We start from the raw sequence: 17,401 nt of genomic DNA, 5'->3' as shown, positions 1-17,401 counted from the left end.
AAAATATAAACGTTATAGTCAGACGCTTGTCTATGTGTAATTTGATTAACTGGGAAAGTGATTAATTTCACACACACACACACACACACACACACACACACACACACACACACAGATACACACGTGCGCGCGCACGCACGCACGCACATACATACATATATCTACACATGTGCACATGCACGCACACATGTAGTCCATCGGCTGAAGAGGAGGTCCCGTAAACATTTTGTTGGTACCGAGTAAATCCAACTGTTTCTTATGTATATTGGGCCAAGGATCACGAAATTCGGGTCCATTTTGTTCAAAAGCGGTGCAAACAATTGTTTATAGCAATTTAATTGTTTAAATCGAAATAACTCCCGAACAGCTAGTTTGTTGGGGCAGCGTAGAGGAAAAAAATGTTCAGAATGAAAAAAAACACAAAAAAGGTATCACATGTTTTTTTTGCATCTCGAATATTTCGCGAGATATAATAAAAAACCGAGCCAGCGCTTGGACCTCTCCCTCTCGCACTAGCGACTGCCTATGCGCGAGCTCTCTCTCCGCCAAATCGCGTCAGATGCTTGATTGGCCGGAATTTTTTCAAGTTTTTTATATTAAAAATCAAAAAAAAAAAAAAAAAAATCGACAAATTGTCAATACTACCAATCGACAGCATTTTTTATGAAACAAATTTCTGTCGTATCCACAAAAAACGTTTTTTTTTTTGTTCACAAATGTTATAAACAAATGGTTTTTTTCAAAGTCCGAAATGGGTCGATACTACCAAAAAACGTCTTTTGTGGATACGACAGAAATTTGTTTCAGAAAAAATGCTGTTGATTGGTAGTATCGACAATTTGTCGATTTTTTTTTTTTTTTTTTATTTTTAATATAAAAAACTTGAAAAAATTCCGGCCAATCAAGCATCTGACGCGATTTAGCGGAGAGAGAGCTCGCGCATAGGCAGTCGCTAGTGCGAGAGGGAGAGGTCCGAGCGCCGGCTCGTTTTTTTATTATATCTCGCGAAATATTCGAGATGCAAAAAAAACATATGATACCTTTCTTGTGTATTTTTTTATTCTGAACATTTTTTTTCCTCTACGCTGCCTTAACAAACCAGCTGTTCAGGAGTTATTTCGATTTAAACAATTAAATTGTTATAAACAATTGTTTGCACCAGTTTTAAACAAAATGGACCCGATTTTCGTGATCCTTGGCCCAAAATACATAAAAAAAAAGTTGTATTTACCCGGTGCCAACAAAATGTTTACGGGACCTCTTCTTCAGTCGATGGACTATGACTGCTGATTTAAAAAAAAATATCTCCCATTTTACGTGTCAACTTATAATAAAATCATTACAATCTATTACTAACTTTTTTTTACATATTATCTTTTGATATTCATCCGAAAATTATCTGAAATTCATATTTGTGTCAAAATATGACTTACACATGATATTCAGCTGATCACCTGTGAATTACCGGCGAAATTTCGCAATTTTTTACACGGGTGATGCTTAAAATTAAAACCCGAAACCTGGATGTCAATATAAAAAACAAATTTTACAATACACATCATAAATTTTTAATTTTCAAATTACAATTTTTAAATTCCGAAAATTAATTTTTCCTGTATAGACAATAAATTTTAATATTTATTTTATAATTATTTACGTTTGAATCGAAAATGAAAGAATACCTATTTAAAATGATACTATTTACTGATTACCGTCATTATGTTATTTGTCGCCTCTTAATGTACACAGGTAATTTATTTCCGTATACTTTAATTTTCAGGAAATTTTAAATCTATTATTTGAGACTTCGGCATAAATATATAATGACAAACTTAATTATTTGCCATTTGGTCTTTCACAGGAATAGTAATTACGTTCACACGTGAATATGCAGACCTTAATGACCATAATATTGTGAGTTCTAAGTCTAATTACCTTTTCCTAATTACATCAGGTACATTTCTTCAGCCCCAAACTATTACTTTTTAATTACCCCCATACCCATTGTTGTGACAATTTCTTTTGTTATAAAATCCCTTAAATTTTAGTGTCTTGTCAATATTTCCTCACTTTATTCTCGAACTTCATACCCAACAGTTCGTCTGAGAATATTTCAAAAGTTACGGAAAAAACCAAATTGTGTTATTTCAAAGTGCTTAAGCTGTTCCAGTGCAGAGTAAGAAAGTTTCCAGTGAAGTTAAATTAACAGTGAAAAATTGTGAATAAAAATGGCTCAAAAGTGGTATTTCAACAAAGAAGAGTTGAAGAACTCTCCTAGTTCCAAGGATGGCATCAGCGCGGAGAAGGAGCTAGATTACAAACAACAAGCCGCTTACCTTATAACTGATTTAGGCAAGCGGCTAAAGTTGTCAGAAGTCTGTGTGCACACTGCCATTGTGTACATGCACAGATTCTTTATTCACCATTCATTAGCCAAGTTTCACCGGTATGAAATTGCCACGGCAGCGATTTTTCTGGCGGCAAAGGTGGAAGAAGAGCCACAAAAATCGCAGGCGGTCATCAGCGCTCTTCATGTCTGCCTCAACAAATACGAAGTTCACCAACTGGACACTACTTTTGCCGAGAACCAGGAGAAGGTCAAGGCACTAACTTCAAATGAGCAACTTCTTCTGGGAACACTTGGATTCAAGATGGGGGTTAGTCACCCTCATCATTACATCAATAAATTCTGTGGGGAAATAAAAGCTTGCAAGGAATTATGCAAGATTTTCCTGCAGATGGCTAATTACACTTTACAGATGACGTCAATGTGCGTGAAATATAAACCGGCAGTTGTGGCGTCATTCTGTATTTATTTCACCATCCAATCATCGCAGTGGAAGATTCCCCAAGTCATAGACGGGAATCTTTGGTTTTGGCTCCTCGACACCAAAGTGACCTTCGATTTACTGATTAAGATGGACAGGGAGTTTAAAGCGGTTTTAGATAAAATGTCACCCAGGATAAAAAACCGGGTGATGGGATTATTTAAAAATCCATCGGTCAAAGTGACTGCAGTGAATCGGATAGCGACGACCCCCAGTTCATCGGATCCAGAAATTGTTTCCGGTAACCCTGAAGTCGAGAAGCCAAGGACTCGACGAAAAATCAGCTATCACGAGTATCGTGATAGACTGATGAAGAAAAAATCTGAATCAGATGGATCATCGACTTCTTCACCTCCTGATGTAGAAGTTCAGGATAATTCCATTGGAAGTACCTGCCAGCTTGTACCCTCAACTGAAGCGGATCTGGACCACAGCCGTAAGCGTCAAAATAATTACGACATGGGCAGTATTTTGTGTTCTGCTAAGAGACGTAAGCTTTTGTAGTTTTAATAATTTTTTAATTTTTTGTACATAATTATTTATCATCCAGTTATTTTTTATTGTAAAATATTATTGTAGGTTTTATTATTTTCATAAATTAAATATTAAGTATTTTATGTAAATAGTAAATAGTAAAAGAGTAAATTATATTTTAAAAATTTACTTTTTATTTAATAAGTTTGATATATTTTTTGTAAATAATCAAATAATAATGTAATTAAAATTAATGATAATGCACAATAGACTTAATCATGTCTTTTGAAAAATAAAATATTAATAAAACGAAATCCTCTTTTTGTTTTGATTTTAATATAATTAATTATTTTATATAAGTAATTTTATTTTAAGAGTAATAATTAATTCTTATGACAGTAAAGTTAGCGAACATCTGACAATTTTTTAAACTTTGAAATAATAAATGAAAATGTTTACAAAATAAAAAAAAAAATTCATATTTAGACAATTCGGAATTCAGTAGATGCATTTTTTAAAAATTTTATTACTTTACTTATTTAATTTTTTTAGATGTAATTAAAAAATTGTCGGATGTCTACTGCACTTAGACTTAGTTAATTTTTCCAAATTAAATTTTTATAAAATTTTTTAATGAATGCAGAATAAAAATCAAAAATTTAATTCAAAATATCACTTTCTATTTTTAAAAAATACAAATTATCTTCGAATAAAAAATTAAAAAAAAACATATGATCCTGAAGTTAGCAGACAGTTAAAAATTTGCAAATGTATTTTTCAAGAATTTAATTAAAAAAAAAAATAATTGCTCATATATAAAATTAAAAAAACTATAGGTGCAATTTTTTAAAATGTCATGTTTAAAAAAAAAATTCAAAAATTAGACGTCGGCTACTTTCAGTGTCATAAATAGGGCCAAGATTTTTGCTTTAATTTAAAATCAAGCAATAATAAATACTGGTGTCAAATTTTTGAAATTACGGAAAAAATATTGGTTGTCGAAAAAAATTTTTTAAGCAAAAGTCCTAGGAAATTTTATTTAAAACAAAAATGTCTCTTATTATTTTTTCTTAGGACTAAAAAGAAAGCCGTTATTTCAAAATTAAGATTTCCACAATTATCAAAAATTTGAATTATTCATATGAATATTAATTTTAGAATTACGAAGAAAATATTGGCCGTATAAACAAATTTTTCAAGTAAAAGTTGTTCAGAATTTAATTAAAAAAAAAAAATGTCTTTTATTATTTTTTCTTAGGACTAAAAAGAAAGCCGTAATTTGAAAATTAAGATTTTTATAATTCTCAAAAATTAGAATTATTAACATAAATAAATAGAAACTTTATTGATATAAAATTCTTGAATTTTTGAGGTGGGGAAAAGAAAAATCGGTTTATTAGTGGAAGCAGACAAAAATATCGAAATATATTTTGAAAATTATGAATTTCTAACTTCCCGCTAAGAAAATTGTAAATTTTCAAAAATTCGGGAAGTTATTGGTTTCGGTCCGATTTACGAAAATCGAATTTCCATCAGATGTCGACGTTTTGAGGTCCTAGGAAGCTATTCTGACTAATTTCAAGATTATATCCGAGTGTATGTATGTACGTACATACGTACGTATGTAAATACTTGTATCTTTTGAACGGATGAACCGCTTTTGAACTTTAAGGTGTCATTCGACGCGGATTGTCAATATGTTGAAGCCGTGAGAAAATTGAGCTTGATCGGTAGGGCTCGTTCAGAGATATTCCAAAAATAACATTTTTTCAAAAATGTTTTGTTTGGATAACTTTTAATGTGCTCGATGGATTGATTCCAAAATGAACTGGGCTCTAGAGCTTTATAAGCCGCGTCGAATGCCACCTCAACCATCAAAATCGGTTTATTCGTTCAAAAGAAACCGTTGTCGAAAGAATTAAAAAAAAAAATTTTTTTATTTTTTCTGAAATATCTTAAAAACGACTCGATAAATCGAATTCAAAATTCGATCAGCTTTAGAATTTGATAAAACGCGTCGATTGCCACCTCAACTGTCTCAATCGGTTTATTCGTTTGAGAGATATCGTTGGAGAAAAAATGGTGAAAAACGTTTTTTTTCGAAAACAACAGCATGCAAACGTATTTTCGAGCTCGAAAATGTATTCACAATAATGTTTTCGAGGTTCTTGAGCTCGAAAACAGCGGGACGTTTTGGGGCTGGCCTACAGGGTCAACTGACAGACCGATTTTTTTTTCATTTGTTGCTTTCATTTTATACTCAATACTCTAATTCAGTATAATAAATTGCGATGTAGCCAGTAAAAATTTATAAAATAAATTTAAATATGTTGCTTTGTCAAAATTACAAATTTTATAATGCCGTCATGCTATACAATACGTATAGTAATTTTTCTATAAAATATTACGTGAAAAATACCGTAAAATTCTCTAAGTGTAGATTGAAAAATTAAAATTATTTTATTTTATTATTCCTGTAAGTAAATTAATTACACTTGAGTACCCAAGAAGTCAAAGAAAATCATCGAGTGTCAAAATTTTTATCACCGAAAAATTCCATATAATTTTTATAGGCCACCGAAAATTATACAAAATTTTTCTCGTGACTTTGATTACATTGTTATTGGATCGCAGATACCGACGCAATTACTATTGTTATTATTTTGCATCGGGAACTGCGAGCCACTCACAGATGAGAAAATTTTTCCTTCACTGCTAAATAAGTTCTCATTGGGTCGCCAATACCGATGCGACTATTATTGTTGTTATTTTTTTCAGAACTAACTTCTAACATAAAGGGATTTTTTTTAACAAAATTTTTTAGCCAAAATGAAACACAAACACTGAATAAATATAAAAACACAAAATCAAAACATATCAACAAACTTTGTAAAGTTTGCGAGCAAACGGGTACAAAATAATATAACTCAAGAAACATAAACTATGTAACAACAAACATGTAATAACTAAAATGATAAATAAAGAGAATTTTAAAAGTAAAGTAACTTTTAACAAAATTTCATGTAACTCTTTCACTATTTTTTCTGATTAACCGCAACTCAAATTTTACCACCAATCTTCCCACACGGAAAAATTATATATGCGGCATATATTTAGATTTGCCCGAATATATACGGATATATAATTTTTCCGTGTGGGTTTCCCGACGGAGATTCGGGAGATCCGAACCCTGGTCCATCTTGACCATACCCGGTAAACTGGCTGCATACACCCCCAATCTTCAAGTCTTTTTAAGTAAAAAATGAACTTAAAAAATTGCCCGTGTAAAAAAGTTGCGGTATTCCACAGGTGATCCGCTGAATATCATGTGGAAGTAATATTTTGACACAAATATATGAATTCCAGATGAATTCCTGATGAATACACAAAGATAGTATAGAAATATAGTTTTAGTGATAGATTGTATGAAAAATTCTATTACAAAAAAATTTTTTTTTTACGGGGAATTCGGGAGTTTTTTTAGCGAAGTGATCTCGGAGTGACGTGGATTTTATGTCATTCCCAACTCACTCCTGTCCGGAGTTTCAACATTTCAATGAATTTATATTAAACTGTTAAACACTTTGCGAATTTTTTTTTAGTGTATTGACCTAAAAGAGCTTTAATTGGTAAATTTTTCAAATTCATTTTAGTTTAGAAAAAAAAAAAATTTTTTGTAGAAAATTTTTTTTCAGGTGGTCCATTATGCCCCAGATATCGCCGATCAGCTTAAAATATCAAAAATAACATGATTTGACCGAAAATGAAAAAAAAAAAGGCATGACCGTGAGGGAAAGTGGGGAGCGAGCCCAAAAACTCAGCCCTAAGACCCTACGGTGATTGAACTTGACTTCGATCCTGGATCAATTAGCGATAAGACGTATAATTTAGTTTTACTGTCATATACTAGCAATTAATTTGCGACTTTGTTAATACGGGTAACTACTTTGTAAATCGGGAAATTAACTTGCGTTATGGTTGTATTACTAGCAATTCTCTTGCGATATACTTTACTGTCAACGTTCACTGATTATTATAAACAAAGTTAGCTTAAATAAATATTACTGTACGTTACCGGCGATATACTCGCGATATAAAATTTATACTGTGCCACGAATCTGTCTACATTGTAACCAGCGCTTACATTTTCTTGTAAGTAATTTTTATTATTATCATTGGCAATAAACAATCATTGCACTTGTTAATCATTCACTGTATTTTTTATCTGTTCATCCTATTTATTTCCTATTTTACTGGTAAGCTTTTCGAATAGTCTGATAAAATAAATATTAATTAAGTTACAAATAGTAATTCGACCATCAATAAGAATATTCTATAATTTTATAAGCCGTGAGGTAAGTTAATAAGTTTTCTCATACGTTGCCGAGTTTGAATAAGTGCGGGTCTTTGCTTTGCAAGAACCCCAGCCCACTGCTCTGTCCAAGTAAAACAAATATTTGTTAGAGGCCAGCCTAAGCCAGGGTCCAGCCCGCAAATTCTGGTGGCTGCTGGTAAAAATCGCGAAGACGAAAAGCGATTTGTCTCAATTTATATAGATATATGTTTATATATATTTCTACAAATATAAAACTAAAGATTTCATGCTATAAAATGCTTTTTTTTAAAATCTCGATACGATTATTTTTCATGAAGTTACAGTCTTGCAAAAATCACTAAAAAATTTCTAAAATGTTTTTTTTCCTTTAATTTTTGGTATGAGTGTATTTTTTAAATTATTTATGTATAATAATATCGAAATTTTTTGAATATTGAAATTATAAGTTTATATATAAAACGAGAATATAATTTGAGATGTAATATCATATGTATACAATTACATATATCATAAATTATATGGATTATAATAATATTGAAATTATACATTAATTTATAAGATGAAACATATATTTTACGTTATAAATTAAAATATAAAGCGGTCATATAATTATTGATACAATATCACATGTATATAATCACATATATTATTAATGATATGGATTATTATAATATTAAACGTATACATTATTATATATGATAAATCATATATTAATCAATATTAATAATTTTGCCGCCATATATGATTAGTTATTTACCATATATTTTTTTATATATTATCGACAGTATATGTTTTTTTCATATGGGCGGATATTCCATACATTATTGCTCTGACTTAAGTCAAAACTCATTTAAATCTTGATTTTAATCACTGCCATTGATTTAATCAAGCGATGACATTGATTTCTGCCTTAACACATTTATTTTAGAGAACATATAATCGATAATAAAAATGTTAAAGCCGCGCTTCGAGCTTCATTAATGATTTTCGACTCTTAACATTTCAAACTATAGCATAAAACGTGAGTTGTTAGAGCTTGGAAAGCTTATAAAAAAAATGGTTCCATGTAATAGCACTTGAAGAGCTCGAAAATATATATTCACAATGATGTTTTCAAGCTCCTTGAGCTCGAAAACAGCGGGAAATTTCGGGCTGGCCCGCAGGGTCAACCGACGCCCAAATTTTTTTTTATGGTTTATCGTCAAAAAAAAAAAAATCCAAAAATTATTAGACGTCTGCTAACTACAGTATCAGTAATTATCTTTATTAGGCATTAAATAAATGAATGTTAATTTTGGAAGAGTTTTGGACAAAGGATATGAGTTGAGGTATTTATGAAACTTGAGTCAGTTTTTACGTGTAAAATATTTGGTGGCCCTGAAAAGGGCCGTTTTCAACTCAAAGTTCGGGAACTTGAGTATCTATTTATCTGTATCGTCACCTAGAAAAACAGTCAGCTTTATCTGTAAAATTAGATTTCCGTCCACCAGTAGACGCAACAAGTCGGGGTCACTTCGTTTGAAGAAACCCCCGAGGTATATGTAATTGTCGTAGTCGTTAAACGGTTGTATTTTCGCAGGCAGTCTCAGTAGGTTACCTTCCTCATCCACCACACAGCATTCGAGCTCAAAGCTGATTTCAGAATGCTCCGATTTCAATGGAAGGATCCCCAAAGTGATCCAGTGTTCGTCTTCTTCGTCGTGGCTAACCTCTACTTTGAAGCTCCAAACGTCGTTGACCTGAAGACCTGAGGGAAACTCTATAAATATCGGAGTAACTGTCCCAGCATCGTTGATGAAGAGGAGTTCGTCAAAGTACTCCAGTTCAACGGAGTATACAGTTGTGTACGTTGAAATTTGGAAATTACAATCCATGATGTGTCAATGAATGATGAATGTAACTTGCGAGGCGTACAGCGCAACGTTTCGAGCGTAATGACTGCTACTGACCGTCTGACGTATGTATAGTATAAAAACTTTGATTACCCCCTCCACTGAATTTTAACCAATTATCGAAGAGGTAAAGTTTACCCCCACTCCTTGAAAAGGACCAATCATGACGATATTGATTTTCTCTCTCCATTCTAAAGTTTTACTAATCAAAATCGAGAAACTGCATCACTATGAAATATGATCAATGTAAGTAGACTTCTTATAATAAATCAAATTTGCACTGGCATATAAATCTAGCAAAAATTTTTCCAAACTTCATCAATTTGACCCCTTCTGATTTTAATGACTGGATTAAATTAATAAAAGGAAAATTATTTACTGATTGAAAATTGAAGTAAAATAGCATTTAGTGAAATCTTTTGACAAATATTTCATTTACAAAATTACTAAAATCCCTATATCACGTGAACGGAGAACTTCAGCCACTTTACTAAGAGGACCTTTATCGTAGCGAATAAAATTTTCTAAAAAATCGTTGTTTGCAGTTTTTCTGTAAATTTCGTTACTTAGTTAATATCAACCAAAAACTTAAATTATTATTAAGAAAATTATTTTCAGAACCAATACAGAAAAAACAATTAGAGTCCGAGTAAAACTATTAAGGAGACTTTTGAAGAGTATCAAATTGCCTAACAAATGCCGCAAACGGCGACCCGATAACTTGTAATGCGGCTGACTTATAGAGAATTAAAAAAAAATCCCAACTTTCCTTTGTATTTTTAATGGGAAAACTTCAAAATCAAATATAAAGTACTTAAAATTAAAATTAAGGGCTGAAACTGGCAAGGAATTTTATTTTTCTATATCTATAATAATATTTTCAAGTGGTAGCCCGAGACGAAAAATTCAAGTCTCTCGGAGTCTCTGAGAGTCTCTTGGAGTCTCTGAATGAGAGACTTATTGTAGTCTCTGGGAGTCTCTGTGTTGGCAACCACAGAGACTCGTAGAGACTCGATCTCTACGAATCTCTCAGGAAGAGACTTCCGAAGACTGTTTTAAAGTAATAGAAGTCTCCGAATCAGAGACTCTGCGAGACTGTTTCAGAATCTCCGAATGAGAGACTCGGCGAGACTGTTTTAGAATCTCCGAATGAGAGACTCGGCGAGACTGTTTTAGAATCTCTTAATGAGAGACTCTGCGAGACTGTTTTAAAGTCTCTGAATGAGAGACTGAGGATCAACTCTTAAAATATTTTTATACAAATAATTAAAAATACAATATAGTTTTATATTAATAGTTTTTATTATTAAATATTACATTTAAAATTAATTAAAATTTTCTTATACAGGAGTATAATGCATTATTATTTTACTCATTACTTACACTACTATTTGCTTTTTCAATAGATACTTTCTGATAATGTATAGTCTTTAAAAATTTTAAAACATGTTCCATACACATGATAGCCTATGCAGTAATTAATGCTAAAATAAATAAATGTATGAAAAATTAAAATGAAAATAAACAATAATAAATTATTGTTATAGAAATGAATGCAAATACTTACTTACAGGCAATGATGAACAAAGTTCGCACGTGGTACTAATACTATTATCGGAAACTGAAATATAACATGATTTACTGATTTCATCGATTTCTGATGTTTTATTGTCATCTCGAATTGTATCGGCTACTATCTCATCGTCATCTGTGTAATTATCTTTATCTTCGCAATTTTTTTCAAGTAAACTCGATAAAAGTTCTTCATTATAATATTTCTCAGTTTGCTTACAAGCTTTTTGAGATAATAGTTTGAATTTACTAAAACTTTTTTTCTCTGCAATATTTTTGTTGAATTGTTTTTTTTTCGAGTTTCTTGTTGCTTTATCAATGATGTTCCCATCTTTCCCCAACATTTATTTTTTCTAATTCTTCTTTAGACCCTATGAATATGAACAGAGATTTCATTAAATAGATAGAGAAAATAGAGAAAAAAAAAAATTTTTTTAATCTTTACGAAGTTGTGAAAATTATTTTGTTATATTACAAGTTTTACTATTTTTAATAACTTACTGATGTATCGGAGAATCTTCGTTTGAGACTTCGATTTTCCCCATTTCACTATAGTACAATATCCCCTACTTCTGCTGTAACGTCTGGGCTCGATGGAATGCAAATGTCTTTTTCGTTAATAACAGACTTTTGCAAGGTTTTAATCCAAAAAACTAAAACGAACATTTTTTTAACACTGTGAAACACAACACGATATCCACTGATATTTCAAGCAAACTATCCGATTCGAAGGTTCAGTTCGGAATGAATCTTTAAAATATTATTTTCTGGACACAAACCTACAAATTTACACCAACCTACGAAAATATTGTACGTGTAAAAATATTACTGCCTAATGTAGTACCAATTTTATTATATGTACATACACTATTGTTCGTAGATAAACGTACCCTACTTATAAAATTTTTGTTACTGTTTGGTCTTGTTGAAGAGATAAATTTTAAAGCTGTTGGGAAATTCCCAGTTTTTAGTCTCTGTAAGTCTCGTGTTGGGAGACTAAATGTTTGCTGGGAAATTTTACAGTCTCTAGTCTCTCCAAGTCTCGTGTTGAAAGACTACATGTTTGCTTAAAAAATTTTACAGTCTGTAAGTTGTCTCTTTAAGTCTCGTGTTGGGAGACTTAATGTTTGCTGGGAAATTTTATAGTCTGAGTCTTTCATAGTCTCTGAATGAGAGACTCTGGGAGACTCAAAGAGACCATGTGAAACACGATTGTCTGCTGGTCTTTAAAATGGAGACTCAGAGAGACTCAGGAAGATTCAGAGAGACTCAGCAAGACTCAGCGAGCCTTCTAGAGACTCTCAGAGACTCAGAGAGACTTGAATTTTTCGTCTCGGGAGTGAAAAAAAAAAAAGTCGTTCGAAACGAATCACCCCAATATACATGTATATGTATATCCTTATACATATACCCTAATAGCCACTTTAGCTTGAAATTGCCTGAAATTTGCTGCCCGAATTTATCGACAATTTGACATTAAAAGTTAGAAAGAAAAATTTGCGGTTTATTTTTGCTCAATTTAAAGGTAAATTTTTACTTTAAAAAAAAGTCTGAAATGTTCGTTCCTACCGTTTCAGAAGGTAAGCAAATTTATACATAAAATTGTCTACAGTTTTAAGGGTAAAACAATACTGTACAATTTTTAAGTCAAATTAACAATAAATTGATGTAAAAATTTACCTAAAAATTGACGACAACTTTTTCTAGTCAACTTTTCAAGTAAATTTGCATTCTGATTCGGGTGGTAAATTTACGACAAATTGTTTAGAAAGTTGTATGCAAATTGTTGTCAAAAACAGAAAAGTCCGAAGTTGACGGATATTTAAAGAAAAATTCGAGGAAATCTTTGTAAGTAAACTTTTGCTAGAGCAAGCTGTGCTATTAGGCTAGTTCGGCCATAGACAGCCAACGACAACATATGTATCTGTCATCGCGCTAAATATTATACTATTTGATGCCAGCAAATAAATAGGTTACGACAAATGTTTATTATACTGAGAAATGCAGGCTTTGAAATAAGTCATTCTATTATTAGACCAAGTATAAAATATATTTCGACTTAAGAATTTCTTTCTCAATTCAAGATTGACCATTCAAAAAATTATTTTACTTCGTTCAAACAATTTCCGGTTTTCATTTCGCCTGCTGAAAAATATCTTAGTTGATGGAAAATTTTCTTGAGTCTTGTAACAATGTAATAATCATTACTATACAATACTATAGTTTTCAATATTTGAATAAAACAAACGATAACAGATATGTGCAAAAAACTTAATTCCACTTAAGGTCTACCGGCCAGTGGTCGCCCCCAGCGCTTGGAAAAAAAATCAACTTACATGTCGTTAATTTATTGATATCTTCAGTTGAGAGACAAAACTCTATCTTTTTCTCTCACTCTCTCTTTTATTAGAAGAAATATATCTTAGATATTTTTATTAGGCTAACATTTCAAAAAATACAGATTGACAGAAAATGTTATACTCGAATTTCTAAAAATGATTAGTGTTAAGTGGCGCGGACCATGGAGAGAGCGCTATTCCTCTCCAGTACTTCAAGTCGTCTCACTGTACAAAACGGCTGTCAATATTTTTCAATTAGAATGCTGAGAGTCGATCATAAACGGTCATAGTGGTTAAATCAATAGTCATCAGTAGGTATTTTCGCTGGTTTTAATATAAATTCTGTTGAGATATCGAATTTTCATTTTGTTGCACTAGATGAACAAGTTTTTGATTATTGAACTAATGGTATCAATGCTTTACTTGGAATGATATTATTTATGTCTTTCACTTAAAAAATCAAAGAAAATGTAGCTTTTATCAATAAAAAATAAAATAATTGAAAAAATAAAATTTTCTTGATTGCTTTATTTATACGTATTTGATTTTTCAATGCTTTAGGTTATCAATAAAAAGTATAAAAAAAAACATATCCTCTTAATAATAATGTAGATAGAGGAGGTTCGGGCAGGGAGGCTCCCTTAAGCCGGTCTTTTCTTTTTGTGGCTTTTAACTATCAAATTCGTTTATTTTCTGTCTATTTCGGAAGAATCAGTCGAAATTGTGCAAAAAATAAAAAAAATTTTTTTTTTTTGCTAGAGCACGAAAGGCCCCCTTTCAAAAAAATTAGAAAAAAAAAATTTTTTTTATTTTCTGTCAAGTTATGACCTCTATAATATTTTTATCATACTTTAGGCCAATATGTCATATGTGGAGTGAAATGGATCATAAAAAAAAATTGTAACGAAATAATTAACTTGACGGAAAGTAAAAAGAAAAAAATTTTTTTTTTTCGAGTGGTCCATTTTGCCTCACATATCTCATATTGGCCTAAAGTATGATGAAAACATTATAGAGGTCATAACTCGACGGAAAGTAAAAAACAAATTTTTTTACCTAATTTTTGAGGGGGGCCTTCGTGCTCCAGGCTCTCTCCTATTTTCAATTGAATCAACGACATAAGAAAACAAAATATAATAGAATTATATATTTTTCATATATTTCAACATATATTTACTTTAATTTTTTTCATGGGGGTACACATACAGACACTTTGACATCATTCTGACGTAATCACAATATCTTTCTAGGACTTCAAAACGTCAACATCTGATGAAATTTCGATTCTCGGAAATCGAAGTAAAATATATGATGACTTTAGTTACAATTACACGGAAAAAATTGAACTTTAATAATCAGTGTTTGAAAGTATAACCCGGAATCCAGGTATCAATATGGGGAATTTTAACATTCTAAATAATAAATTTTATAATACGTTTCGTCAATTTTCTAAGTATCAGTCACGATTTTTAAAGCTCAAAAAATCGATAGATTAATGATAACACATTTTCTTTATGGAATATAGTAATTTTGATTATTATTTCTGTTTCTTTCCACATATGTAGTAACTTTTTTAACTTCCCGCTAAGAAAATCGACGATTTTCGAAAAATTGGAAAGTTATTGTTTCCACCCCGATTTTCGAAAGTCGAGTTTTCATCAGATGGCGGCGTTTTGGAGGTCCTTGGAAGCAATTTTGACTATTTTCAGAATTATTTCCGAGCGTATGTATGTGTGTGTGTGCGTGCGCGCGGGCGTGTGTGTGTGTGTGTGTGTGTGTGTGTAAACTCTTTGTAACTTTTTAACTAATGAATCGATTTGGATGGTTGAGGTGGCAATCGGAAGAGCTTATTGGCCCTCAACTTTCCTGAAAATTTCAGATCATTTGATCAAGCAGGCTCGAAAATATTGGCGAATTACAAAAAAAAAAAATTTTTTTTTTTAGTTTTTTAGTGATTTCTCAAAAACGACTTAAACGATCGACTTCAAAATCTAATCAGCTCTAGAACATTATAAGCCACGTCGAATGCCACCTCAACCATCTCAATCGTTAACCGATTAACAAATTAACTTTGTTTGAGAAAAATCGTTGGCAAAAGAAATGATAAAAAACAGTTTTTGTCGATTATCTTTGAAGTGACTTATCTGATCAATTTCAAAATCTAATCAGCTCTGGAACTTAATAAAACGCGCCGAATGCCACCTCGAACGTCACAATCGGATCATTAGTTCAAAAGATATCGGCGCTGAGAAGTTACAACAATAACATAAAATGTTATTTTTCCGGATAAATCAAAATGGTCCATCGGCTGAAGAGGAGGTCCCGTAAACATTTTGTTGGCACCGGGTAAATCCAACTCTTTTTATGTATTTTGGGCCAAGGATCACGAAAATCGGGTTCATTTTGTTCAAAAGTGGTGCAAACAATCGTTTATAACAATTTAATTGTTTAAATCGAAATAACTCCCGAACAGCTGGTTTGTTAGGGCAGCGTAGAAAAAAGTAAATGTTTAGAATAAAAAAATACCCAAAAAAGGTATCACATGTTTTTTTTGCATCTCGAATATTTCGCGAGATATAATAAAAAACCGAGCCGGCGCTCGGACCTCTCCCTCTCGCACTAGCGACTGCCTATGCGGAGCTCTCTCTCCGCCAAATCGCGTCAGAAGCTTGATTGGCCGGAATTTATCTAAGTTTTTTACATTGAAAAAAAAAAAAAAATCGATTAATAGTCGATACTACCAATCGACAGCATTTTTTATGAAACAAATTTTTGTCGTATCGTCAAAAGACGTTTTTTTTTTTTGTTCACAAATGTTATAAACAAATGGATTTTTTCAAAGTCCGAAATGGGTTCAAAAAATCGAAAAAATGTCGATACTACCAAAAAACGTCTTTTGTGGATACGACAGAAATTGGTTCCAGAAAAAATGCTGTCGATTGGTAGTATCGACATTTTGTCGATTTTTTTTTTTTTTTTGATTTTTCAATGTAAAAAACTTAGATAAATTCCGGCCAATCAAGCTTCTGACGCGATTTGGCGGAGAGAGAGCTCGCGCATAGGCAGTCGCTAGTGCGAGAGGGAGAGGTCCGAGCGCCGGCTCGGTTTTTTATTATATCTCGCGAAATATTCGAGATGCAAAAAAAACATGTGATACCTTTTTTGGGTATTTTTTTATTCTGAACATTTACTTTTTTCTACGCTGCCCTAACAAACCAGCTGTTCGGGAGTTATTTCGATTTAAACAATTAAATTGTTATAAACGATTGTTTGCACCACTTTTGAACAAAATGAACCCGATTTTCGTGATCCTTGGCCCAAAATACATAAAAAGAGTTGGATTTACCCGGTGCCAACAAAATTTTTACGGGACCTCCTCTTCAGCCGATGGACCATTTTGATTTATCCGGAAAAAATAACATTTTATGTTATTTTTGTAACTTTTCAGCGCCGATATCTTTTGAACTAATGATCCGATTGTGACGTTCGAGGTGGCATTCGGCGCGTTTTATTAAGTTCCAGAGCTGATTAGATTTTGAAATTGATCAGATAAGTCACTTCAAAGATAATCGACAAAAACTGTTTTTTATCATTTCTTTTGCCAACGATTTTTCTCAAACAAAGTTAATTTGTTAATCGGTTAACGATTGAGATGGTTGAGGTGGCATTCGACGTGGCTTATAATGTTCTAGAGCTGATTAGATTTTGAAGTCGATCGTTTAAGTCGTTTTTGAGAAATCACTAAAAAACTAAAAAAAAAAAATTTTTTTTTTTTGTAATTCGCCAATATTTTCGAGCCTGCTTGATCAAATGATCTGAAATTTTCAGGAAAGTTGAGGGCCAATAAGCTCTTCCGATTGCCACCTCAACCATCCAAATCGATTCATTAGTTAAAAAGTTACAAAGAGTTTACACACACACACACACACACACACACACGCCCGCGCGCACGCACACACA

The 17,401-nt window shown here is 31.9% G+C and overlaps 1 protein-coding gene and 1 long non-coding RNA gene across 2 annotated transcripts; one reads left to right on the top strand and one right to left on the bottom strand.

Annotated features, from left to right (window-relative positions):
* Positions 1 to 2,228: 2,228 nt before the first annotated feature.
* On the top strand, positions 2,229 to 3,332 carry LOC130670079 (cyclin-T-like). The gene has a single exon (XM_057473255.1). The coding sequence runs from the start codon at positions 2,229 to 2,231 to the stop codon at positions 3,330 to 3,332; it is 1,104 nt and encodes a 367-aa protein (XP_057329238.1).
* Positions 3,333 to 10,875: 7,543 nt separating this feature from the next.
* On the bottom strand, positions 10,876 to 12,426 carry LOC130669711 (uncharacterized). Its single transcript, XR_008990239.1, has 3 exons — positions 11,604 to 12,426; positions 11,098 to 11,473; positions 10,876 to 11,014 (listed from the first exon to the last, which is right to left on the bottom strand). It is a non-coding gene; the product is annotated as an uncharacterized LOC130669711 (long non-coding RNA).
* Positions 12,427 to 17,401: the final 4,975 nt, after the last annotated feature.

Source organism: Microplitis mediator, chromosome 6, assembly GCF_029852145.1.
Source record: "Microplitis mediator isolate UGA2020A chromosome 6, iyMicMedi2.1, whole genome shotgun sequence".
NCBI classification, from domain to species: Eukaryota; Metazoa; Arthropoda; class Insecta; order Hymenoptera; family Braconidae; genus Microplitis; species Microplitis mediator.
This window is presented reverse-complemented; position numbering and strand designations above follow the sequence as displayed.